Consider the following 25513-nt stretch of genomic DNA (forward strand, 5'->3'; position numbering starts at 1 on the left):
AATGATGACCGGAAGTTGTCATTCTCGTCCGTTCTATCTCGCGAGAAGTCAGACGACCTTTGGCACAGTTTTGTTTCTGCACCGCTGAGGAGCAAGCAGCCACAACAAGAGTCCACGATGAACAGAGCTTTGAACAAAACAAGTCTGAAACAGCTGGTAAGAATATGACAGTCATGACTTCGCAACATGCGCGTACTTTGAATTGATCTGTCAGCTTATATCAGACTGAGAACGTGAAACACGTCAGTTAGCTAACTTGTTTTTGCAGCAGCAGCTGCAGCAGCTGCTAGCTAGCTAGTTTACACGTATGTAATGCAAGTCGTGGTCGTTCAGCTCATTCAAAACGCGTGTGACAGCGCTGGTTGACGCGTTCGTACATAAACTCAATCTTAACATCGTGATATAAGAAGTAATGTTACTTAACGCCATTTGTTATTGAACCAGTGCCAGCTGGTGTTAGCATAGCTTAGCCTAGCGGTTATGAAACCTCGTAACGTTGAACAACAGTTACGAAACTTCCAAAATTGTCATTGACGCTGCAGGTGAGGCTGAAGTGTTACCTAAAGCATTTCACCTCGTGTTTAAATAGTACACACACCGTACGATCAGTGATTAATAGCCATTATGATGTGTTTTGTTTATCATTTAGGTGTTTCATCTTGGTTTGACAGAATGTGAATGACCTTTATTAAGTGACAGTGCTCAGTCCTGTCCAGATGAGGCCGGTGTGATCCAGTTTTGTTTTGACAGACCCTGATGCAATTGTTTCAGACCTTGTACAGTAGACTGTTTGCCTGTTCGCCTCCATTATTGATTATTATATAATTATACATTTTTAAAATAATTTCTCAATTATTACAACAGTTTTATCGAGAAAGCCCTATTCTTCTCCCTTGTTATTGATTCACATGTCTTTTCCAACAGACTGGTCTCCTTCAAAGGTTTCAAAGCACCTTGGTGGTTGCAGAGCACAACAATGAGAAGCTGACGCCTATAACACTCAATGCCATCACTGCCGCCAGTAAGCTCGGGGGAGAGGTGGCATGTTTGGTTGCTGGAACAAACTGTGCACAGGTAGGCAAAGTTTTTTTATTGTGGTTTGCATAAGAGATCTCCAGATGTGTTTCTATGTGTGATATAATGTTGATGTTATTTTGGCATTACCATTATGTATTACCATAAATACACATAGTCAGTTGGAATGAAGTATGTTGCATCAAATGGTTTCCTAACTTCTCAGGTCGCAGAGCAAATCAGCAAAGTACAAGGTGTGAAGAAGGTCCTGGTTGCTCAACATGATTCTTACAAAGGTTTCCTGCCAGGTATGTAACATGAAGGAAACTTGATGCCTCTTATTTATTTAACTTTCACTCACAGATCAGATGTGTGCTGTACATATGTTTAAACTGGTTAGAACTGGCATGGCTGCAGTCAGAGGCAGGGCTACAGCGACCTGATTTTGATTCCATTTTCTTTCCTCAGAGGAGCTGACTCCACTTATCCTGCAAACACAAAAGCAATTCAATTTCACCCACATCTGCGCTGGTGCATCTGCCTTTGGAAAGGTAAGTCATGGACAACAGCCTTAATTTTCTAACATATAACACATCAGTTCAGAAAAGAAGAAAGAAGTTTCTACTTAAAATACCTTAAATTTACAAGCTATCCAACAGTTTACAACACTTTTTGTACCCATCATCTCTGCCAGTCATTCATTCCATGAACCTCAGTCAGTCTTTATCCTCTTTGTTCATCATCTTATTTGATCAGTGCTCATTTCCCTGCTTATTCAATGTTTCTTTCCGTAGAACTTGCTTCCCAGAGTAGCTGCCAAGTTAGATGTTGCTCCAGTTTCAGATATTATCGAGATCAAGTCCCCAGACACTTTTGTCAGAACCATTTATGCTGGTAAGTCCTGTTATTTTGATAAAGAAGTGGCACATGTTGTTTCATCTTCGCATGATTTAGTAGTTTTATATGCTTTAGAAGAAGTGTACAATTTAGATACCTGAATTTGGTTCGGTCTTGAAATGACACAGATGTAACTTCAACCCTGCTTAGCTTTTGCAGTAGGATTTGGCTCTGGTTTCGATCTCATTGCTTTTTATATATTATATAGCATTTTAATAATATGTTTCATTATGCAGGAAATGCTCTCAGCACTGTGAAATGTAATGAGGCAATCAAGATCTTCACCGTCAGAGGGACTTCCTTTGAGCCAGCTCCATTAGAGGGAGGAAGTGCTACATCAGAAGATGGTACAGTAGCATTCTGATTCACCCAGTGAGCTCTGATACGGTGCATGCTAAGATATGACTTGATATTATGGATGTTAATGCATTGTTTAGAGTTCCTTCATGAGGTAATTTCTTAACCATGTTTGATGTTGTTTTAATAATACAATGAAACAAACAAAAAGGTTCAGTATATATCTGCAAATGTTATTTGTTCATCAAGTGTCTTCTTGATAGCGTGTTCCTCTACATCATTTGTGATTCTCTCATTTCATGACTGCAGTTGCTGCTTCTTCTGCCACTGGAGTTTCTGAGTGGGTGGAACAGACTCTGACAAAGAGTGACCGTCCAGAGCTGACCAGCGCCAAGGTTGTGGTGTCAGGAGGTGGGAAATCTTTCAGTGTTCTGAATTACAAATTATGGCCGAAGAAATGGCACCATTTGTCTGCAAAGCCACTTTCTCTCTGTCTTTTTTATTTTTTTTAAGCATTGCTCAACTACAGTTTGGATTGTTCATTTTATTATTGAAAGTTTTAAGATAATGTGCATGTGTACTTTGCAAAACTAGAGCTTTCTCACAAGGTAGAAAAATCGTGTTTTCTTTTTGCAGGAAGGGGTTTGAAGAGTGGAGATAACTTCAAGCTGCTGTATGACCTTGCTGACAAGATGAATGCTGCAGGTAGAGTTAGATTATATATTTTTTGTTTACCTGGTTACTTAATGATACTCAAGTTACCCAAGATCAAGTTTAAACTGCATAATACCCTTTGTCCAGTCGGTGCATCCAGAGCTGCAGTGGATGCTGGGTATGTCCCGAATGACATGCAGGTCGGACAGACGGGCAAGATTGTAGCACCGGTAAGTTATTCCTTTTGTGTTTTTTTGCATTACTTTATCTTATACTGCAACAACAGTTGAATTCAAAAACACGATTAAAGGCCTCTGCCTTTAATCATTAGAACTCAGTTGCCGTATCAGAGTGAATAAATCTGTTGCTTTTGACAAATGCCTGTTTGCCTTTACACAGCATCCCTGCAATCCAGTATGATCAGGGCGGCTGCTCTGCCCCTTTTTAAAAGGTTAACTTCCCATTATGTGATTCAGCCGGGTTACCCCAGCTGTGATTATCCACACATTAGGCCCTGCAAAATGTACTGGATGGCACATTAAGGGGCCTAAATGATTTAGCTGATCCATTAAGGCAGAGTGCAGTGGATGTCTGGTCAGAGCTCAGGCCAGGCCAGACTGGCCAAATCGGATTTTCTAAATGTTATGACAAGCTTGTAGAATTTTGCTAAGTTGATTAGATATAATTTGATTTGTTGTTTTGTTTTAAAGTTAAATTCCCATTTTATTTACATGTATGCGTGCATGTATGATAAACTCTTCTCTGCTGAGTAAATTACAATTTATTACCAAACTATTTCGTGTAAATCATCAGTCCAGTGTATTTGAGCAGCGGTTGGTCTCTAACAGAGTGTGTTGAAAGCAGCTTGGCAGTGTTGGTCAGAGAGCGGATTAACCACAGACATGCTTTTTTTGTTTTGTTTTTTGGTCATAGCGAATTTTTCCATAAAAAAATAAAAATAAATAATTCTTAGTGTTCATAATCTTGATGTTACATATTTGTATATCTTATGAAGCACATATCTTTGTTTCTTATTTATCTTTTCTAATTAAATATAGTTATCATATATCATAATGTAATGCACATTTTTATTTTGTATTATTATGAAGTATGTATTTTAATTTTACATTCTCTTATTTGTTAGTATCCTCTGTTTTACATTTTTCTTATCCTGTATAATTTCTGTTCCAGAAGGAGCAACTGTACCATCATTTCATTCTCAGGGCTCATTAAAATATTCAGATTCTGAAACTGATAATTTGATTAATTGGGATTATAATATTGATGATTATGAGTCAATTATTACATTCCCAAAGATCGATTTAAAAAAATAAAATTTAAATTTATTTATTTATTGTTTTTTTTAATTCTTTTTTGAATTGTAATACAAACTGGAGTCCTCTTCTTACTGGCATCCGCTACATGGTCCACAGTCTGGAGCCAAGATATGTTTTTAACACTTAAATCGATTCCAAATCTTTACAAGGAGACAAAGCTTTCCGTGCAAGAGTCACTCAACTCTGCTCACAGGGTAGCAATAACCTGCGATGCCTGGACATCCAGAGCTACAGTCTCATACGTGACCGTTACAGCTCATTATGTCAGCAGTTAATGGAAGCTAATGTCCTACGTACTTCAGACGAGAGCTATGGATGATAGCCACGCAGGCGCAAATATGTGTGAGTTTCTCAAAGCAATAGCAGACGGGTGGGGAATAGAGAAACACGCCCTGGTTCTCGTCAACCGACAATGCTTCTAACATGAGTCTGGCTGCTGGGCTTGGCAACTTTCTTTAAGAGTGAAAGACTACATTTGAAACAATGTAAAAAATGATAATTTGGATATTACAGTTACACTATACAATATTGAAGGTGCTGTGAGGTGTTACTCAAAATAGAAGTAAAATAATTCAGCAGCTGACTGATGTTAAATGGAAGATCAATAATCGTTAATAATCGAACCGATAATTGTTAATAATTGAAAATCGATTTGTAATCGAATCAAGACTTCAATAATCGGAATCGAATCAAATCGGGACATTGGACACATTTTGCTGCCTTTGTCCTCTGAGAGTGGCTGCTTTGCTTTGTCCTCAGCTGCAACATTAAATAAACACTGAAATATTAATATGGCAGTGCATTAAACCAAGAGGCAGAGATGGTTTTCCTAACAGGTTTGCGGGCGGCTGACCCTTCGCTCACTCGCCCCAGCACCCTCTGATGGATTACACACCCGTGATCATTATACCATCAGTCAGCTCCGTTGTACCGTAGTTCTACCTTTTCCAAAGAGATTACACGTCATGTATACAAGCAAGTAACACGTGTCTGATTGTCTTCCGTTCGTGTCCACAGGAGTTGTACATTGCTGTAGGTATCTCTGGAGCCATTCAACACCTGGCTGGAATGAAAGATAGCAAGGTAATGTCATTGCAATTACATGAACTTGACGTGTTTTCCCACATAGAAAACAAAACAAAATGCTCCATTTGCAACATAGGTGTTATGAAAACGGATGATATCAAACGTCTCCAAAGGTTATGCAGTTGCCATAAAACATCACATTTCTGTAATATTCTGGATTCAAGTCTGATGAATTGAATTTTTATGAATTGAACGATCATTCTTTCTGTGCTTCTGGCTGAGCAGAAGACATCGACACTTAACATTCAGACAGTTTGCGCTTTACTTTCTTGTTCACGAGTGCTAAACGTGTTCTTTTTTTTAATCCAGACTATTGTTGCTATCAACAAGGACCCAGAAGCTCCCATTTTCCAGGTGGCTGACTATGGTCTGGTCGCTGATCTTTTCAAGGTTAGTGTCTGGGACTGATACAGCTGCAGTAACATCACTGTGATCTCAAATTAGGAGACAACCAAGCAGTGAGACAGACTCACCACTTATGCTGCTTACGCTTGGTTTTAACTCTATGTTTTGACAGCTAAGAGTCTAGAGCGGCAGTCAGAATATGACATTTGCTTTCTAACTGATAAATTTTGCACGATGCCTTATTCCCCCTAATGGAAATGTGCAACTGTTGAATTATTAAGACCTTGAATTAATCAGAAGAGAGTTGTGGCTGAGCTTGCTGTTCAGAGAGAAACACATTAGCATCTCAGAAGATATAAAAAGTGATCAGTAGATACTTAAAAGGTGGCTTCAGTTTTGTATTCAGCTTGCCAGGATGTTTACACGCTTAGTTGCTTTCTTGTATCTAGCTGGTGGTCGGGGATAGTGAGCCAGGAGCGTCGGCTAGGAGGTTATATTTTCATGTGTGTCCTGTCGGTCATGTTTTATTTAGCCCCCTCAGTGGTGCACAAGCAGCCCAGGTGTCCTGGCAAACTCTGTAGAAGTGATTAGTAATAATAGCTAGTGGCAGTAGAGTTGTGTCCTACTGCGTGAGATCGCCTTACATGTGATCAGATAGCTGATTAAAATGGATGGGCTCTCTACTTTTTCCCCCAAATGGACAGTTGATACCTCTGACCAACTCAGGCAGTAATGGATGATTCAGTTCTGAAGTTGCTCCACTCACAAAGAGAGCCAATTAAATAATTTCGTCCTCGTGTTTACCATAAAAGACTCTTGGATTGATTTCATTTAAAACTACATGACTTGCATTATCAGCCTGTTTATTTATGGGCAGATTCCTCCCATGTAGAATCTTGCTCTGCATGTGTAAACCTTGTGATAAATGTTTGTGTGCCAGTTTCAGTCTTGATAAATCTCAGGTTGAAGTCAGCGTGTTGTCATTTATATTGTAAGCACCAGCATGCTTGACAGGTTGTCTAATAAACTCATAAATCTATTTCTATGGAATATGCTGAGGAGGAAAATTACATTTATCCCCACAGGTAAAGCCTGGAAATATTTCAAGTGGTCACATCAGTTAGTAACGATGAATAGAAATTTCAATACCTAAGGAGTTTCCCTTTAGAGTTCGACTGATGGTGGATTTTTAAAGACCGACATTATAAATGATAGTTTGGAGCAGGAGAAAGCAGATAGCGGTGACATAAAACTCAACTAGTATTTATTTAAATGTGCAAATGAACGTCAGACCAACCATAAAAAATGTGTTTGAAAGTGATTTTAATGTCCTCGATGTCAGTACCTTCAGCTGACAAGCCTGATATTATAATGGAGCTTGTTAACAGAAATTTAAAAAGTACACTGGAGCGACTACAAGTGTATAGCTTTACGATATGGTATGCCCTGATATGAATCGAGAATCAGTCCGCCTCTACAGCAAACACCTGCAGCAAATACTTGCTGTATTTGTTCCTACTGTAACGCCAGTGTAAATTGTTGGTAGAATACTGTAATCGAGTCTCTACACTGTTTTACCTCTTCAGGCTGTTCCTGAGATGACTGCAGCTCTGGACAAGTGAAGACAAACCAAACTTCCATCACACAGCCGAGACCAGCAGTCAGAAGAATTCAGAGAGCGACCGCAGGAACACATGGCCACTGCCTTAATATATATCTGAGTGTTTGTGTGCAGAAATAATTGTTAACATCTTCTTTCTGACTGGAAACAGAAGAACATTCTCAATCTTGATAGATGCCAGTTTTTAAAAATACTAAAAAAAAACAATATCAACAATAAGCGTGTATGTACCTTTCGGGGGTGTTTTTTTTCCCCCCTGTAGTCGTCCTGCTTGTAATTTGTATTTAATTTTCTGGTACTGTAAAGGACATCTTTGGGCAGGTTGATACGCTGTTGTAGTTGACTAAGATGTAGCTCTTCATGCCAAAGTAGAGGATGTACCTACTGAGATGCTCTTGGGAAATTATGTATTAAATCGACAACTAATGGTTTTCTCATTTTGCCATGTTTTCACTTTATTGTATTCATTTAGCAATGCCCTCTTTCAAGATAAAAAAATGCCTGTTGACAGTACAATAAACAGGGTTAGTTTCAATATTTTTTTTTTTTTTTTACGTTTCATGCTATAATTTCCTTTTTGACATTTTCTTATAGCTCCACTTCAAGTCCCTCACTTTTTCTTTTTTTGGCTGTGATATGAAGATCAAACCTGTCCTGAAATATTTACACAGCTTTTGAACATTAAACTCATAAAAAGGTAACATTTTAGACCTGGATGATGTCAGAATCTGTCATGTGCAGGTAGATTTTCAGTCAATTTAGTGTGTGAGGGACATTTTTCAAAACCCGACTCAGCTGGGTTTGTTCAGGTTCCAGTCATGGCACCTGGATAAAATAATCAGTCAAAAGTTTGCCACAGTCTCTCCTCTCAGAATTTAGATAAAAATCTTAACATTGCTAATATAGAAAGACAAAGATTAGAAAGATGAAACTGATCCAATGTACCCTGCAGCAGTCCCATCTAAGAGGACTGTTCTCTGTGAGTTTGGAGACACTAGACCAACTATTAAAAACAGCTGATACACCTGCACTTGCCTTTTAGCTTGCAGGAAGTGATTCGCAGTCTATGATCTGATCAGTCCAGTAAATCAGAGGAACTAAGCCCTCTGCACCGTTCTCTCACCGGTTTCACTTCCTAACAATCAAACCACAGCTCAACACATCAAAGCCAGATATTTTTTTCAGCACAGACCAATTGTCAGAACATTGTGGGCTGGAGCCCTGTTGCTGGTTTCTTTTGGTAAAATGTTTCATAAAACTCAAAAAGTGTTTTTTTGTGAATGTCATTTTCCTGATAAGTGGTGCCTGATAACAAGTCTGCCTCCCCCAGTCCTCCATGCCCTCTGTTTTTGTGCTGCTCTCTTGAGTTCAACTTTCAGTCAGACCAGTACAAAGAGGATGGCAGACATACAGTCAGTTATGTGCCAGTGACTCCCAACAACACCGGAGTTAAGTTCATTTTTGCTGTTGATCCGAAGAGCGAGTCCTGTGATTTTCCAGAGTCTTATGTCTCTGACAGGCGGTTGACCGGACCGTCCACTGGCTCCATCATCCTGTACTTCTCCTCTAGAAGAGGCTCATTGCCCTGCAGGTGGATGAGAGGCTTGGAGTGCAGCCCGACTCTGCTCTCCTGGTTCCTCTTGTTGTAGATGTTGACCCTGTGCTCCAGCTCGGGGCTGGTTTTGGTGGAACCTGCCGGGCTGGGTGGTTTCAGGTTGACAGGGTCCAGGCCCTTCTGAGTGAGACAGGAGTCCTCGGACAGAGATGAGAGCAGCTCCTGCACCACAGCGCTGGGGCTCCCTCGAGGCTGAGTGCCCAGGGCCAGAGGGCTGCTGTAGGGTGGAGGGTAGCAGCGTTGGTCGCTGTAGTCTGTGGAGGTGGAGGCCTCACGCACCGTGGAGCTGCAGTCCGTGGTGGAGCCCAAAGTGTGGCTGCTGATGCTGTGCTGCCGGGGGCTGAAGCTGCTGCGGGACACCGTGGTGGTGGAGGCCTCGCTGACCGAGCTGCCGGTGCGCTGCAAGCGTCCCGATGACACTGCGTCGGCACTCACCAAGGAGGAGGGGAGCTGGCTGGGGTTGTTGGGCAGGTGCACGTCTATGGCTGCTGTGGTGATGACTCGTTCAGGGTCTGGGATCCCCATATCTGCAAGAATAACACATAATGTACAGGGCCTTGAATTATAGTGGTGCTATCTGGGCAGTAGGATAGAATGAGGCAGGATGTTGTTGATGCTCACCGCTGCTCGGCTCACTGTAGTACTGGCTGATGTAGTTGTTCATGTCATCTTGACCGTGGTGATCTTAGGAGAATGATAGAGGTTAATGGTATGTAATGTGATACCACACTCCTTTGACAGTCCAACATGTAAACAGCTTGGTTAAAGTAGAAAGCATTAAAACTTTAAACTGTAGGTGAGATTTTAGATTGCCCCTCATCTCAGCCTCCCATGGGTGGCTGCCAAAAACATGAATGTTTGGTTTGTCCTTTCTGGGCTGCTATAGAAACATGGCAGACTCCCTGGAAGAGGACCTGCTCCCTCTGTGTATATAAAAGACTCAATCTAAGGCAACAAAAACACTATGATTGTTAGTTTCAGTCGATTATACACTAATGAAAACATTATCATAAATATCATAAACCATTTCAGCCCCCGAATCTTTCACTCTGCACCTTTAATTTAGCATTTCCTCAAAAAATGAAAGACATCCATTTTACAGTCAGGAGTGTTCATAATACAGAAGGTAAATTGACTAAATCTTTTCCATTTTTGTGCAATAAATAACTAATCAGTGATTAAAATTGTAATTTTTTTGTTGATCTGCTAATAGCTCAATCAACAAATTATTCTAGCGCCGCCTGAATGAGCAACACTCTGTGCGAATGTGCTTCACAGATCCTAAATCAGCCCAAGTGTTTCTCTTAAGTGCTCTCCGAGGTCCCACAGGACTGTTCGATGGCTCATATTCATTTATGTTTGGATTTCACAAACTCATTTTATGAATGTCCCAAGAGGGGCCGCTCATTGTTCAGCCTTAACTGTGACAGGGACCATCTCCAGCAGGTGATCAATACAACATGAGCGTATGAGGAGCTGCCCCAGTTAAAAGGATGTCTGAGTAGGAACGTTGCTCTGACGTATGGCAGGTCGCGCCGTGATTTATAGCTTTGATAAAGGAAAAGCCTCAGTGTTTTGAGCCCTGACATCACCTACACTGACAGCGCTTTGTTGCTTTAAGCCCTGTAAGTTATGACCTGTCACTGTGTGAGAGGTTTATAGTCCATCTAGGTGTGGCGCCAGAATTTTGATGTGGATTGTGAGATGAATGTTTCAGAGATGAGGACACCACCACTGTGCCAGTGTGTGATGTCCACTATTAATACACCAGCCTGCCCTCCAGAGCGAGGGTTGTTTACAGAGCGGTGTCATGCTAATTTCTGTCTTTTTTTTTGTGGCACTATAAGGTCTCTGAACTAGACTAGCCTGCATATGTTATATTCCTTTGAGAACTATGTGTTATTTATGACGGATCAGTGTGTCTGCTAAGGATGGGAAGGGGTTTTTCATTTAATCTTCCCGAAGAATTTAAACCTGCAATCTTTCCAATCCTATAAAAGGCTGAAGGCACTGAGGATATCTTTGAATTCAGCCTCCACTTTGTGTGCACACGATGTAGCTGGATTCCCCCTTGTGCACAGAGGTCGAGATAGCCTGTTATACAAAGGAGTTGGGTGTTCCGCGCGGTTACCTGCAGGCCCTCCAGGCTCTCTTGCTTTCGCTGGCCCGTGATGCTCAGAGGCCCCGGGGGCCAGTCCGTCTACTTCCTGGAAACTGCTGCTCTGTTTACCCCACATATGGTGGATCTGCATGGCTGCTTCACGCTCTGCTACCAGATCCAGGTCCTGTTGGGCCAGGTGGGCCCTCAGCTGCCTGATCTCAAACTGACAAGACAGATAGAAGAAAACTTGTTTATTTCTTTAGACATTCAAAGAAAATACACACAGTTCATGTGCCAAACTAAACTACACATTTCCAGTCTACATAATGTTTTCCAGGTACAGTCGATGCTGTCTTCCTCTTTTGGGTCGATATCTGAGAAATAAAAAGCACTTACACACAACTTTAGCTAAGTAATATGACTTAAAAAATAAGAGAACTATTACATTAAAGTCGTAAATAGATTGTGCCGAGGTAATGCACAGTGCTGGCTATTTGATATCCCCAGGACTTCTGTAAAAGTATTATCCACTGATGAAATGTGATCCATGTCTTCTGCCTTCAGTAGAGATTTCATTCTGGGAATTCATGGGGCTTTGCTGCCCTCTGCTGGTAACATGAAACTATAAATTGCAAGCTGTAAGTAGGTGAGAGATATGGGACAGATGAGAGGACATACTGCCTGTTCCTGGCAGATCTGGGTGAGCCGGTCAAGCTGTTCCTCCCTCACCGCCTTGGCCTTCTCATACTGCTGGATCTCCAGCTCCATCTCCACCTTCACTTGCAGCACATAGGCTTGAAATATAAGGACATATTATGGTCAGTTTTCCAAGAACTGCAGGTTTATTATATTTTACAAAATGCTACGTTGACTTTATTAATTCACAGAGATGTGGACCTGAGTCATTATGAGCGGGACTAAAGTAGACCTGACTCATTGTTTTGATGACTTACAACTCGACTAAGAAGTTGAGGAAAAAGCCTCGTGACTTGACTTGAGTCATGATGAATCAAATGACTTATGATGATTTTATGTCTTCGGTTTAAAAAATGAAATAGTAAAATGTTCCACATTAATCTGTGTTTTTGATTTAGAAGAAAACAAACTAATTAATAATAGGACGTTTTATAACGTTTTCATTTGTTTGATGACATTTATTTTCAGTGGATATTAATCATTATAATACAAATTCAAATCATGCTCATGCTTTTTGTATAGGCTTCATAAATTGTGAAATAATATCATTCTTGACAGCTTGTCTTTTGTCTTTATAAAGACCAGATCATTCAGGTAAGACTGCATTATCTTGTAGGGGAGAGAGTGGAAAAAGTGGGATGTAACATGCTGTAACTAAGGACCTGACTTGACCTTCCCCCCCAAAAAATGACTTGGGTCTTGCCTGAGACTTGGAACAAATGATGTGATTCTCATTCTCCCCACCAAAGAGGCTCTAAACATAAAACTCAATTGCTATTTTTGGGAGAAAAAAAAAATAAAGCCGGCATGTTCTCACTGGCACAAGATGTGGACAAAATTAACAGAACAATGGCACAACGGTCCAACAGAATCTGACTGTTTTTCCTGTATATTCATTATACATGTCTTATGTGTTTAAGAGCTGACACAGAATGTACTCACACTCTCCAATTACCCCTGTGAACACATAATGTGCTGTATTTCTAAACCACAAGGGGGAGCAACATTGTTAGAAATAATTCTTCCCAGTAACTATAATGCTCTGTATACACCTATATGCTAAAATAATTTGCAAGCAGCAGATGCTGTGTGAGCTTTAAACCATTGGTTCATTACAGCAGATTATTCCCTGCACCGTTCCTGCTGGAAAATAATGAAAACGGAAGGGAAAAAAAATAATTGAGCAAACAACCTCAAGATAGGATGGAGCCGATGCCGCAGAGAGCACACTGCAGTATCTATCTCTGTGACCTGACAGTAAAGGACAGGACGCAGGGGACATCAGCCCCCCCAGCCCCTCCCAGCCTCACCATCAATGATCCTCTTGACCCTCCAGATGCGCAGTGTGATGATGAGGCCGATGGCATCCCAGGGGCTGCTGGGGCCGTTGGCCACTGTAGAGGCCACCATGGGGGCCAGAGAAAGGACGATGACGGCTCCATCAAACACCTTAAAAAAAAACAAAAAAACAAACACATACACACACACACACGGTTGCTGTTGTGTCTGTAGCTTCCACTGTGGTATGACATTGAGGGAATGACACTGCAGTGAAAGGGGCCCCGAGAACCAGAACTAATAGGACCCATGGGAGCTTACCTCTACTTTGTTCTCTATGTAGTCCCATATCCCCAACACCACGATCCTGAACACCGTCTGAGACAGACAGAGACGGAGACAGAGAGCAGGTTACACACACGTGGTGAGATGGAAGGCAGAGCAGTGAGAGACGGGCTGATGCTAGTGGAGTAAATCCCAATGAGAATCCTGCAAACCCAGTAAACGACATTTGCAGTCGTGAGTCTGATTTCCTAATCCATTCCACGGTTGTTCATCAATCACGTCATTTTCGTACACATCACAGGCGGCGTGATAGGATTTCATCCAAACAGTTAGAGACACTGCAATTAGGTCCTTCTGCTGACGCAGCAGGGGCTGCAGAGGGCAAACATCCCTGAGCCCCCATACTCATTTCACATATTCAAGGCTGCACTGGAGCAGAAACCAGCCTCCCTGCTATGTCCTCTCCATCACTGAGAGGGGTGCTTTTATTGATAAGTAAAACTCTGGCTACACAGAATTTAGCGGTGGGGTGGCCAGGAGCAGGGAACTAAGACAAATGTGGCTGCTGTAAAGAAAATGGTAATCAATACAGCACACCTGCGGCCTCGAAATTATTTAAAAGTAGCAGCAGAGAAAAAAGCTCCATCTGCATTTTAAAGTGTTTGTGCCGCGGATCAATGGAATAGCCCGAGAGGGACCAAATGTGCCAGCTTCAACAGCAGCCGTTGTACAAGTTTCTTTCACAATACCGATGTAGATCTTTGTTTTGTGATATTCAGCTCAGTTAAACCATCAGTCAAACCATTCATGGAGCTGTGCACAAGTTTCACCTCTACTATCAGGATCTAATCAAGAGGTGACAGAGGGCACAGGCCGTTTCACGTCGCTGTTAGTCGCCCAACGAGTATCTGGTGCTGTACTTCACTGGCCCCACATACTGCTCGACATAGCATTAATCGACAGGCTGCAGCATCAGCTGTAAGTGAGACTGTTGTTGTGTTGAGCGGAGGGGAAGACAGACACTCACCTCAGTAAAGAACACGGAGAGGATGGCTAGGCTGATCCAGTGGATGATGCTGGCAAACTGGAATGCGTTATTAACTGAGGGAATACAAGCAAAATAATTGGTTATTTCTACAGTCAGTAAATGTGTTTTACTTCTTGCTCCTACAGTGAGTGTTTGAGTTCCACTGTGCAGAATGATGTATGTGCAGAGTTTAACACCAGAAGGCTGTTTTCAGATTGATTGCTGAGTAAGTGTGAGTTTTCTCTGTGCTGACTGAAAATCAGATTTTAAAAGGGCGGGCCCACGAGCATGCCTTGTGACATCACAAATTGTTTGGAAGCCAATTCTGGTCCAATTCTCAGCATACACAAGTGTGATGTGGAGACCTTAAGCCACCAGTGCACATACACTGAGAATTGACTTTTTTTTTTTACTAAAGGTCAAAATGGAGAAGTTGTATTTTGAAAGGTTTTAACAACATAATAATAATAAAAAAAAAACTTTTGTGGAAACACATTATTAGTCAAAGTACAGATTTATAAATACACCTTAAAACATGTCTGGAGGGGATCTGAGACATGAACAGGCTTAGGGAGTAACGGAATAAATTCAATGGGATTATGTAATCAGGATACACAAACAGGTAGCAATATTCAGGTATTATTCTCAAACGCTGCTCAGAGAATTAGTTACTTTCTAACCGTTGATGTTTAATGCAGTATCAGTGTCAGGCTTTCAATCATAAGGGATTCTGTTTCTACAAGTCTTCAGTCTTAATTACTCCTGCTCTGTTGTGCTCAGTGGTCACGGTCACTTCTCCAAACCTGCGTATATCAGGATTTACGGTTTGGAAATGAATTCAAAATGTGCTCAGCACTCAATTATGACTCAAAAACATGGTGTAATGCTTACTTTAGTATGAGTAAAGACACAAATATATACAAACAATACCCCCAAAAATACTTAATTATAGTTATTTGAGTAGCTGTAATTAGTTTCTTCCATCTCTGCTGAACACACAATTCATCTGAAATAATATTCATCTCACTGATATGTCTTCTCTCTTACATATTTGCATGTGTTTGGTTTTGAGGTAATCCACAAGTAACGGAAAGTAATCAAGTAACATTACTTAATATTGTGATGTTCGGATTGTGTTACAGACTACATTTTCTTCACACCTTTTTAAAAGAAACCCTCCCAACCCTGGACATGAGGGGGCGAAAGATGGATGCTGCAGTATGTTTTTGTTTCTAACAGCTGACAAGTGGCACCAAAGTGGTAAAAATGAGGGACAGACAGAGGCGCGAAGCAGCATCATAAATATGAATTCACCACACGCTGTACATGCATGTCTCTATCTCCCCGTCTATTCATCAGGCTAATTGTGGACAGCCTCGAACGGCGCTCGGCTGTCAGCTGAGGCATTTCTCTTCATGCGCCACCTCTCCCTCCATCTGTCTTTGTTTGCCGTGTTCAGTGATCTGTCTATCAGTCCATTCATCTTCCTCCAGTCCTCCACACACTCATCCGCCAGCCAACTCTGCGTCGCCTGATTTCTTTGTCCGCTAATCTCACTTCACGCATTTGTCTTACTTTTTCCTTTGTCTGTCTCTCCCGTCCTGTCAGTCAGTCAGTCAGTCAGTCAGTCAGTCCCAGGGGAACAGTAAAGACCTGAATGCATTTGGACGCTGCTCGGGCCACATTTCCATCATGTGTGCTCTTCTTTACTCATCCCTGTGACCTCAAACAGGTCGTGATCCCTCGACCTTCCACTTAAGATAAATGAGGATGTCTCAACCGTGCCAGATGATGTGGATGAAGGTGAGACAGGGGTGACATTGGTCACAGTGGCAGTTTGACCACTTGACATTTTGTGTTAACTGTGCAAAGCTAATGGGAGGATAATATTCCCCAGACCATGATTGATCAGAGCTTCAGGTCCCAAGAAGGATCATCAGTGACGGAGACTCATTATACAGTGGACACATAAGACCAGGTTAGTATTTACAGGCCTTCTGCACATGCTCACATACGTGTTGTACATCTAATAGTGTTCCATCACTTCCAAAAAACTCTCCTGAATTATATTACAATCAAGCATCTTAAATCATAGATAGTATAGAGAACGGTATGGTTGGCAATGTACGCTTCTGCAAACCGTGGTTTTGTTGAAACGCTACATTTCTTTGGGTTGAAGTTTATATTCAATCTTGTGTCAACAGTAAAATGCATGGCCAAATATACCTACAGCAGAAATCTTAAAATGATGTTGTTTAACTAACTACAAGGCAGTCTCTGTAACAGGTATAGTGTTGTTAAGAGAGTTTAGAGAACTCCACAGCTGTTTTATGAGATCCAACGTGCCTGTGAAAGTTTTTAGAACAAATATGTAACAAGCATTTCTGATGAGGATCCCTCAGAAGGTCCGGTGTGCAGTATTTAGCGCCATCTAGCAACGTGTTTGCAGAGTGCAACCAACTGAACAACCCTCGCCTCACCCTCCCCTACGGTGCCGGCAAAATATGTGGAAAATGCAAGAAGCCCTCTTTAGAGTCAGCGTTTGGCTCTGGGCTGCTGTGGGTGGTGCAACATGACTCATTGGAAGACTACCAGCTTCCTCTAAAGATAACAAAAGGGCTAATTCTAAGGAAACACATAGCTTTTAGTTTCGGGTGATTATACACTAGTGAAAACATAATTATGACTATTACGTTTCATTTACTGCCTCTGAGTCCCATTGAATTCTACACACTGGATCTTTAAACGTACAAAAAAGAAAATGATTTATTGGCTGACGTGTATGCAAATACTTATAGATTCAGCAAAATGATATACTGGCTGTGCAAATCATTTTTCTGGCTCCAGTCAGTGTGGTATCGTGTATTATGTGTGCATGAGTGCAGTGCAGCATAAGGCAAGGGCGTGCTTCAGTGTCGATGTTCTGTATTTGTAACATTCGTGCATATTCAAACGAACACCGTTTACATTTTCATTGTGGGATTAAAGAAGGCAGCTCGCCAGAAAAGGTAAAACGACTGCTTGTTGCTCGTTCACAGCGCATTGGTAACAGCTGCTGCCTGTGCTTTAGTGTCAGGCACAGGTAAATGGTGCCTGTCTTTGATTAAAGACAGCATCACCTGGAAAAAGTTGCTGCTATTTTGACAACTGATTTTGGTCAGGCTGTGAGGAAATATTGTAATGTTTCCGTCCCTCGTTCTCTGCTTTTATAGCTTTATGGCCAGTTCTAATCCTCTTGCCAAATCCTTCCATCCAAACTGCAGCTCAGTCTAACGAGATCACGAGGACATGATCTATGTGCGGCTTAATTTTTGTGCTAATTAAGTTTCTTCTCTTGTCATTGCTCCCAAGTCTATGCTTCTGTTGGCCCAGTGCCTTTGTATAACAATCAGTAAACACTTGTGCTGACGGAGCAGTCCGCTTTTTACTTTCTCTCCAGGAATGCTACAGCAAGTCAGGACCAATATACAATGAGTGTAACAAACCATCTTCCCCCAGCACAATGTCTCCCCCCCCCAAACCCCCCCCCCCCCCCACATTTCTATCTCTGGTGACATCACACCGTCCTGGTTTCTACTACTCACACTGCAACAGCTTGGTGTCTATGAGCAGCTCCAGTGTCAGCAGCAGCACCACCAGAATGACACAGGCCACCAGGAAACAGTTGAAGCCCGCCGACAGCAGACAGACCTGCCACAGTGCTGCCCTTCGCCCGCAGCACGGCTTCAGCCAGTTCGACCTGACCGGCGGAGAGAGAGACAGAGATGGGGGGGGGACACTGGTTAGAAACGCTGTGGGCACAAAGATAAATGGTAGGTCTTGTTGTAGTGTTATTCTAAAATGTAATACTGGTGCAGAGTGTGGATCTGACAGGCAGCAACCAAGGTCAAATCAATAAAACACAAGAAACGTCAAGATACACAAATCGTGAGGTGTATTCAACCTTGACTCTGCTCCTTTTTCTATCACTCAACGTTCTTATAAATATCTCTCAGCAGAGGGCTCCATTCTGCATACAAATCTTAGAACATGGATGCTGAAATTAATTTACAGCCTTGAATTTATGTGAGGCATAAATACATGTTCCGCTGGCTCTGAGATGAAATATTAGTATGAAGTAATTCAGCTCAGGAATCTTCTACTCATGATCTCAGTAACCTTCCTCTTCCCATTAAAGCTCTCCTTTTGGGCATCATCAAGCAAAGTGGTCGACTTATTAAGGCAGCCATTAGTTTATTTTTTGCCTGTTTTGGGGAGCAGATTACATGGCATCTGATGTAATTCACGATCGAGCATTAAATAATGTGTGTCTATCTCATCAGAACATGCTCGCAAGTGTATCTTTAACACCAACATGGTTCATTTTTAACTGTTTTTAACAATGACTACACATACACATACAAGACATTGGACATTCTCCAGCTGTACTTTTGGCAACAAAACCAGGTTTTTTTGACGAGGCATCGGGACATTTCATGACGTGTTTCTGGCGACGAAACCAGATATTTTTAGCCAATGCATCGTTTCTTCCTAACCCCAACCAAGTGTTTTTTTGTGCCTAAACCTAACCAGAGCACATTATCATCATAACACAAAAAATAAGATTGAACGCAAAGAAGAAACAAGATGAAGAAAATGAGAAATATAAAGTTTAAACATATTTGTGGTTTGCAGAAACACACATTGCCAACATTCCTTCTGGCGAGTTAGTTAGGCTCTGAAGAGATGAGAGTCTCTCAGTCACCTTCCTAGCAGGAGACTCAGGTCTCTGGCTGAAAACTGGCAAGCCGACTGGCTGGCTGACTGCCCATCTGGGTGACTGTTTTGCTAACAGCTAACGGCTGGTAGTTAGCTCCCAGGCTCGGCTCTTGTTTGAGCTCTGGATGGCTGATTTGCAAGCTGGCTGACCGCAAGATGTAGCTCTCCCGGCATGACAGTGGGGATGCATGTGCACCATCTGGAGGGCGCAGTCGCACGCAGCCAAAAAGCTGATTGCTTAACTGAATCTCAATGCCTTCATCTTATTTTTTCCGTGACAATGTTTGTACTGTCATACCTGCCCGCCTGGCTGGTAAAGAGTGAAGGGATGAGGCAGAATTTTGGGTGGGTAATAAAACACGTCTTGGTCCCAGAATTACTATTTATTTTCCATTAGTGTGGAGTGAGCCGCTGTCCCTCGTGTGCTCGCTTCTTGTCCAGGTACATTGTGCCTGAAGATGTGAGCGTCAGACCTGCCTTAAATCCATCCCTACTCCCCCCCCCTTCAAGTCCATCCAATCAGAGACTGTGACTGACTGTGGCTCCTGGGGATTTATGGTCAATAAATAATGACAAATCTCCAGGAGGCACACGGGGCTTTCCCTTCCTGTTACAGCTCTCTATTCCACACACGCTACTCAGATGCACTCTTTAGAAAAGCCCGATGCAGAGAGGAAGGTGTGTGCGTGTGGGGCTGCTGTCCCTTCTCCGAGGCAACGTTGAGAAAGGCAGTACGCTTCTTTGAAAATAGCAGCTATCTGTTGTCACCTGTCCCCCATAGGAGGAAAGCTATGGGCAATGTCTGTCAGAGGACAAGAGAGGATGCAATTTATTCTCCTCTCCTCTTGGTTCAGAATGAAGGAGGCAAACACTGAGAGAGGAAGCGGGGTGCAGCCGGTTCAAAGGCATTGGGACTCATCCAAAAGTGAACTGGAGAGAGAGCCAGAGAGGAAGGAGGGGGGAGCTGGAGAAGGAAGAATGAGAGAGAGGGAACAGAGAAAGATGCAGATTGATTTAAAGGGTTTATTCCGTTTTATTGTAATGGTCAGAAAATAATAGCAATGCAAACAAAACTGCTCTCTCGGGATGGGTTAAATGCGGAGTATACCGGTATCACCATGTTGTACATTATATGAAATGTGATATATGGTCGATTGACTTGCAGAGAGCGGGATTAACTATATCTATAATTAGTTACTAGAGAACAGACTTGGAGATCCAATATTCATGAATCATTAGTTAATGATTAGTTCATGAATATGTGTGAATTGATCATAATGACCACTTTCTCCATGAGTGGTTCATGAATAATAACATTAGTTACTATCTCTGTGCACCCCAAGCAGTCATAGAAAATAGTCATTGCTTAATGAGTAATCCCTAATTACTTCATCACTATTTTACGAGTGCTTACCCTCCAAATAAAAGTAGTACACAAGTGTTTGGAGGACTGAGTACCTCCTCTCCTTTACCCTTTCGTTCCTGATTTGTTCCTTGCTCACTCATTTCTTAATTTAGCTACTAACCATTAATTAACAATTAATCCATCTTTGTAACCAGGGGTGACACGGGCCTGCTACAGATGCCCCCAGACTCTTGAATAGCCTGTCCAAGGACCTCAGGTTAGCTAACTCAGCATCCACTTATAAGTGTTTTTTAAAAATGGATTTTTATAAAATAGCTTTTTCAAACTCTTAAGGTGGCAGCTTGGTCGACATGAAATTTAAGCTTCTCCTAGACAGTTGATGTTTGAATTTACTATCGGCTTTAGTGTGGTGTTTTTGCATAATCCTGCCCCCTTTGTTTAAAAAACCTTGTCTGTATGTAATTTCATTATGTTGTTTTAATTGTCTTTTACTGTGTCTGAACACTGTTTTGTTTTATTTGTAAAAGCACCTACTAACCTTGTTAATGTAACGGCTAAATAAATAATCATTAGCTTCTTTAAAACTGAATCAACTAATGTTTAACTTGCAGTTAGTTCCTCATTAGCTCTCTAGTAATAACATTTACATTAACAACTACATTTAGGGCTTTTTTGTCCAAAGCGACTTACAGTAATTCATAGATACATTCATACAGTGATGGCGGTGGCTGCCATGCAAGGTGCCGGCCACCACATCAGGAGCAGTTTGGGGGTCAGTATCTTGCCCAAGGACACTTCGACATGCAGACCAGTGGAATCGAACCAGCGACCTTCCGATGAGCCACAGCCGCCCCCTTTACTCAAAATGTTTTGTCCGTTAGTGTTACTGCTGACATGTAGTCAACTAGACTTTGAGAGGGGATCCTAGCGAGTGGCGTCATTTTGCAGTTGCAGCTGAACCTCTGGTGTGCTGCTCTTACACGTCCCCTCCATCCTTCACCAAGGTCAGCAGAGAGGCTGGAGCTAGGCCACACTGTGTCAGTGCTCTCCCAGAGGCTAACCGGTGCACTCAGCCCTCTGCAGCAGCTCTCAGTACCAGCCAAAGCCAACAGATTAGGAGCTCAACACCTGGGGTGACAAAGAGGTGGTGGAGGGTAATGGTATCATTAGCAGATACCATGGAGACTTACCCAGGCACCGATTTGTTCCCAAGGAACAATGTCAAACCCCATCTGCCAGTGGAGGAGAGCCAAGAAAAAGAAACATTTACCTAATGATACACCTAACACACAGTCACCAGACATTTGTGGACCATTAGTTAAAAGACGGAATGAGCCGCACACACACCATAGGAGCCACCTCACTTACCTCGAGGACCGAAAAGCATGATTTAACTCATGCTGTGTGGAACATAATTCATTCAGACTGCTCCCACAAGGCAGGCAGAAAAGGTATTAATTTAATAAACCTGTAAAGAAAAACCCTGTCTGAATGCAGAGTAAATGGCAGTGATGGATTACTCCAAGCTCAGAAACTTAATTTTAGGGAAATCACTTTAAACCTTGAATGCCGAAGACCTGAAGTATTTATGAGGAAGTGAGGCTGCTTCATTGGTGGAGCGAGCCCAGGAAGAAAATCACCTCCCTTTCTCTTCCCAGGGTCACGCCAGGTGCAGACTGAATGGGAACCGGATGGATACGTGTGTGCAGAAGTAAACATCACACGCACACAGTTGAGAACACTGTGTGTGGAGGAAATGAGAGATGCAGGGTGGCATGTAGTGTGGACAGGTTCATAAAGACATCAACAGGCCAGCGGCTGCAGTGGTTACACGCTGAGGGAAGATCGAAGTGCGCCCGACAGCGGCGCAGAGCGAGGGGATTAGATCATGAGAGCGATCAATAGCGGCCTGAGATGGTAGTGATGGCATGCTGTACATGATGCCGGCTGCAGCAGCCGTGGCAGCAGAGTGGCCAGACAGGACAGAGCGGACAAAGACATCAGGCAGATTGATTGGCACAGAGGAAGGTGTCTGGCCGCTCTGCTGGGGCCCATTCACACAGACAGGACAGCGCTTTGGCTCCGGCCCCAGCTAAGTATCTCTCGCTGAGGTGGGGAGCCTATCGCAAGGAACATCTCTTTCATTATACTGTCTCCTGTAATTGAGACGGGATAAAAAACAATGTAAACTCATTAGGTTCAAGTTAAATGGAAATTAAATCAGAGAGGTGGTGCTCTGTTTGTGTGAGTTAAGAGAGGGAGTGAGAGAGAGGGGAAGGGCTGCAAAGGGGAAAATTCATTCAGAAGTAATGAGTCTGAAAGACTCTATCAACTCGTCTGAGGTATTGATCGTAGCACATCACACACACACACACACACATACACACACACACACACAACCAATGAACAGCTGCAAACACTAACCTCTCCCTAAAAATGTTTGCGAAGGAAAACTTAAAATAGTGTCGCTCCAAATGAGTTGCACTGCTGTGCAAGGCCTCTAAATAATTGATTGGAACTCTTGATTGATGTCTTGATTGCACATTTACAACAGAGCAACTTTGCGCGGTGAAAAACTCCAGCACATTAGGGTACAGACCTGTGGCAGCTGCCACACAATTACATTTACTTCCAGAACGATTAATCATGCTATGAATCTAAAAAACTGGCCCAGACTCAGATTACTGTGCCTGACGGCCAGTCATGTATTCAAGCACCCCTGTAAATTATACTCAAAAAAATTTTCATTATTTTTTAGGAGGAAAACAATTTGAAAACTGTAACTTCAGTACAGTGGTTCCCAATCTGTTTGACCCATGCAGCCCCAAAATATAAGCTGTACAAGACTCTTAATCTTGGGTTTAGTGTCTGCTGAAAATTTGAGCCGAGAGCAGTTCAACGAACGAGATAAACAAGGATTAAATAGGTGAAAGGCTCAAGAATGTAACACACGCAAATACATATCCCAAAAAGTCCCAAAAAATAAACATAAATTTATGTAACAGTAATACTAGTTCTTTCTTAAACATTCACAAGCCATGATATTCTTGGGACCCCTCGGAGAGATCAAACAAAAAAGTTGGGACATCCAATAAGAGTTAAAAGTGAGACACTGAATACTTTTTTGTCCATTTATGTTGACAAGCTATGTTTTTTAAAGCTGCAGACATCTCATGAATATCTCTGACCATCATTGGAAACATGTGAACACCGGGGGGAAAAGCTTCTGAACTGATGTAATCTTCTTTTGCGGATGTAATGTCAGACACTACTCCAGAGCAGCAGCATTTGAAAATGACACTACTTGACTCAGGTTTTTCTGTCTCCTCTCATTCTCTCTCTCTTTCTGTACTGATAACTATATAGCCCCTTGGTTCCTCCGGTATTAACTTCAACCAATTCACACCAATGTGCTGAACTCAGCATGCTCGGGCAGGGGAAAATGGACCACAACTGCGCACCTGCAGGCCACTCAATAGCACAGGCAGGAGGACTTCATCTCAGGCTGTTCAGATGTTACAGTTATTGCTTAACTGACTTTAGACACCAGAAGAGGCATGTTTTTTTTTTAAACTTCTTTTTCCAGAGAAAGAACAGGTGGGGCATCTTGCTGGATTGCGTGAAAACAAACAAAAAGGAAAAATGCCAACATAACAACTGGTTTAATCCTTTCCTGTGTAACCACTGCTGAGTCATCTGTGTTATCACAGCCAAAAAGAAGCAAAGAAGCCTGGGGAGAGGAAACCCAGCTAAGCAATAAATATGCTGAACAAAGTGAAGTTATCATAGGTAATCAATTGTACATTTTAGAGCTTCCATGTGTCATCGCTATTAATCTCTTACAGTCTAACGCCTGGGGGAATTAAACCTTTGTGATAAATTAACAAATAAAATAAAAAGGGCTTATCAATTACAGCCGGCTATGAATAAAGTTTAGGCTTTCCCTCGTAGCAATGAGTAAAACATTTTATCTGATGAAAATGCACAGAGCTTTCCGGTATAACCAGATGTTCCCACTGGTTTCCCAGTGCGATCAGTCATCATCGCTCCACTCCCTGCATCCCACAACCTAGCAGAGGCGACTCGGAGCTGGTCTTTGCCGGAGAAATGGGCCACAGATACTAAGCAAATGGAGATGGATGGGGCTCCATGTGCAGAGCAGCAGACAAGCTGTCCCTGATAAATGGGTTTTCACCAGGACACTTGATCTCTCCCGCTCTCAGCCTAAAAAGCAATCTCACACTTTGCATGTCTGTGAATATTAACAAACCCTCAAACCCTGCACTCAAATGTCATCTATTGTGTCGCACATGGTGCCAGGCGAGAGAGCCAATTTGATGGAGAGGACTGTTCCTCTGTGTGTTTGAAATAGAGTCAGAGGGGGGAGAGAAAAAAGAAAAGAAAAAACAGAAATCCTGCTCTCTTTTCAGACATCCATCAACACAGAACAGGTATAGTACGGCTCTGCTTCCAAAGCCCCATGAAATATTGCTGCTGCCAAGATTCATACTAGACTCTGGCAGGGTCCTTCAGTGCTATATTCTGCGGTCTACATTTTTCTAATTATTCCATTTTACTTCAACCTTGAGCGTTGTCAACCCAGCTTTGATTATGTGCTTGTTGACATACCGCTGTATTAATGCATTTCAGCGAGTGAAAAGGCGCTTTGAGAACTTTATTCCACAGAGGAAGTCCGAGCACTCTGTAGATATTGACTAATGTAATAAATCTAGGCTGACCTGAGCACACTTAAGCTTATCTAATATCCAACATTTCACACTGTATCAGCCAGCAGCTGTGGCTGTCACCATGCAACATGGCACAGGATTAATCCCACACTACTGTCCAACATGAAGAGAAGTGACATTCATCGAATGGAGCCATTTCCTTGTGATCTGCAGCCGGCAGCTTTGTGAATGAAAGTGTGGAGGAGGGTCGTGCGCTCCATTCCTCCCTCCATCCTTCTCTTTATACCCTCCGCCTCCACTCTCCTCTAGTCAAAGCGGCAGGTTGACCCATATGAACCATCTGTCATTGATGCAGCGCCTCACACCTCTCAGTCTGGCCCCTGGAGGTCGACTGCATATGCTTGTGCTGCTGTGGGCAGCAGGCTGATGTGGGGGCTGATAACCTAAG

At 42.4% G+C, this 25513-nt stretch overlaps 2 protein-coding genes across 2 annotated transcripts in view; one reads left to right on the forward strand and one right to left on the reverse strand.

Annotated features, from left to right (window-relative positions):
• Window positions 1-7: 7 nt before the first annotated feature.
• Window positions 8-7692, forward strand: etfa (electron transfer flavoprotein subunit alpha). Its single transcript, XM_030425111.1, has 12 exons — window positions 8-156; window positions 925-1074; window positions 1241-1322; window positions 1483-1565; window positions 1809-1908; window positions 2148-2258; window positions 2518-2619; window positions 2845-2913; window positions 3010-3092; window positions 5217-5282; window positions 5595-5675; window positions 7217-7692. The coding sequence occupies exons 1-12, from the start codon at window positions 118-120 to the stop codon at window positions 7250-7252; spliced, it is 1002 nt and encodes a 333-aa protein (XP_030280971.1). The 5' UTR covers window positions 8-117; the 3' UTR covers window positions 7253-7692.
• Window positions 7681-25513, reverse strand: part of tmem266 (transmembrane protein 266) — a 32785-nt gene continuing 14952 nt past the window's right edge. The window contains exons 4-11 of the mRNA XM_030425108.1: window positions 17838-17992; window positions 14254-14327; window positions 13263-13319; window positions 12974-13112; window positions 11646-11761; window positions 10998-11190; window positions 9488-9550; window positions 7681-9393 (exon numbers count right to left, since the gene is read on the reverse strand). Coding sequence (XP_030280968.1) covers window positions 8756-9393; window positions 9488-9550; window positions 10998-11190; window positions 11646-11761; window positions 12974-13112; window positions 13263-13319; window positions 14254-14327; window positions 17838-17992 — 1435 coding nt within the window. The 3' untranslated portion in view covers window positions 7681-8755. The remainder of the gene's footprint in view (window positions 9394-9487; window positions 9551-10997; window positions 11191-11645; window positions 11762-12973; window positions 13113-13262; window positions 13320-14253; window positions 14328-17837; window positions 17993-25513) is intronic.

Source organism: Sparus aurata, chromosome 8 (assembly GCF_900880675.1).
Source record: "Sparus aurata chromosome 8, fSpaAur1.1, whole genome shotgun sequence".
Taxonomy (NCBI): Eukaryota; Metazoa; Chordata; class Actinopteri; order Spariformes; family Sparidae; genus Sparus; species Sparus aurata.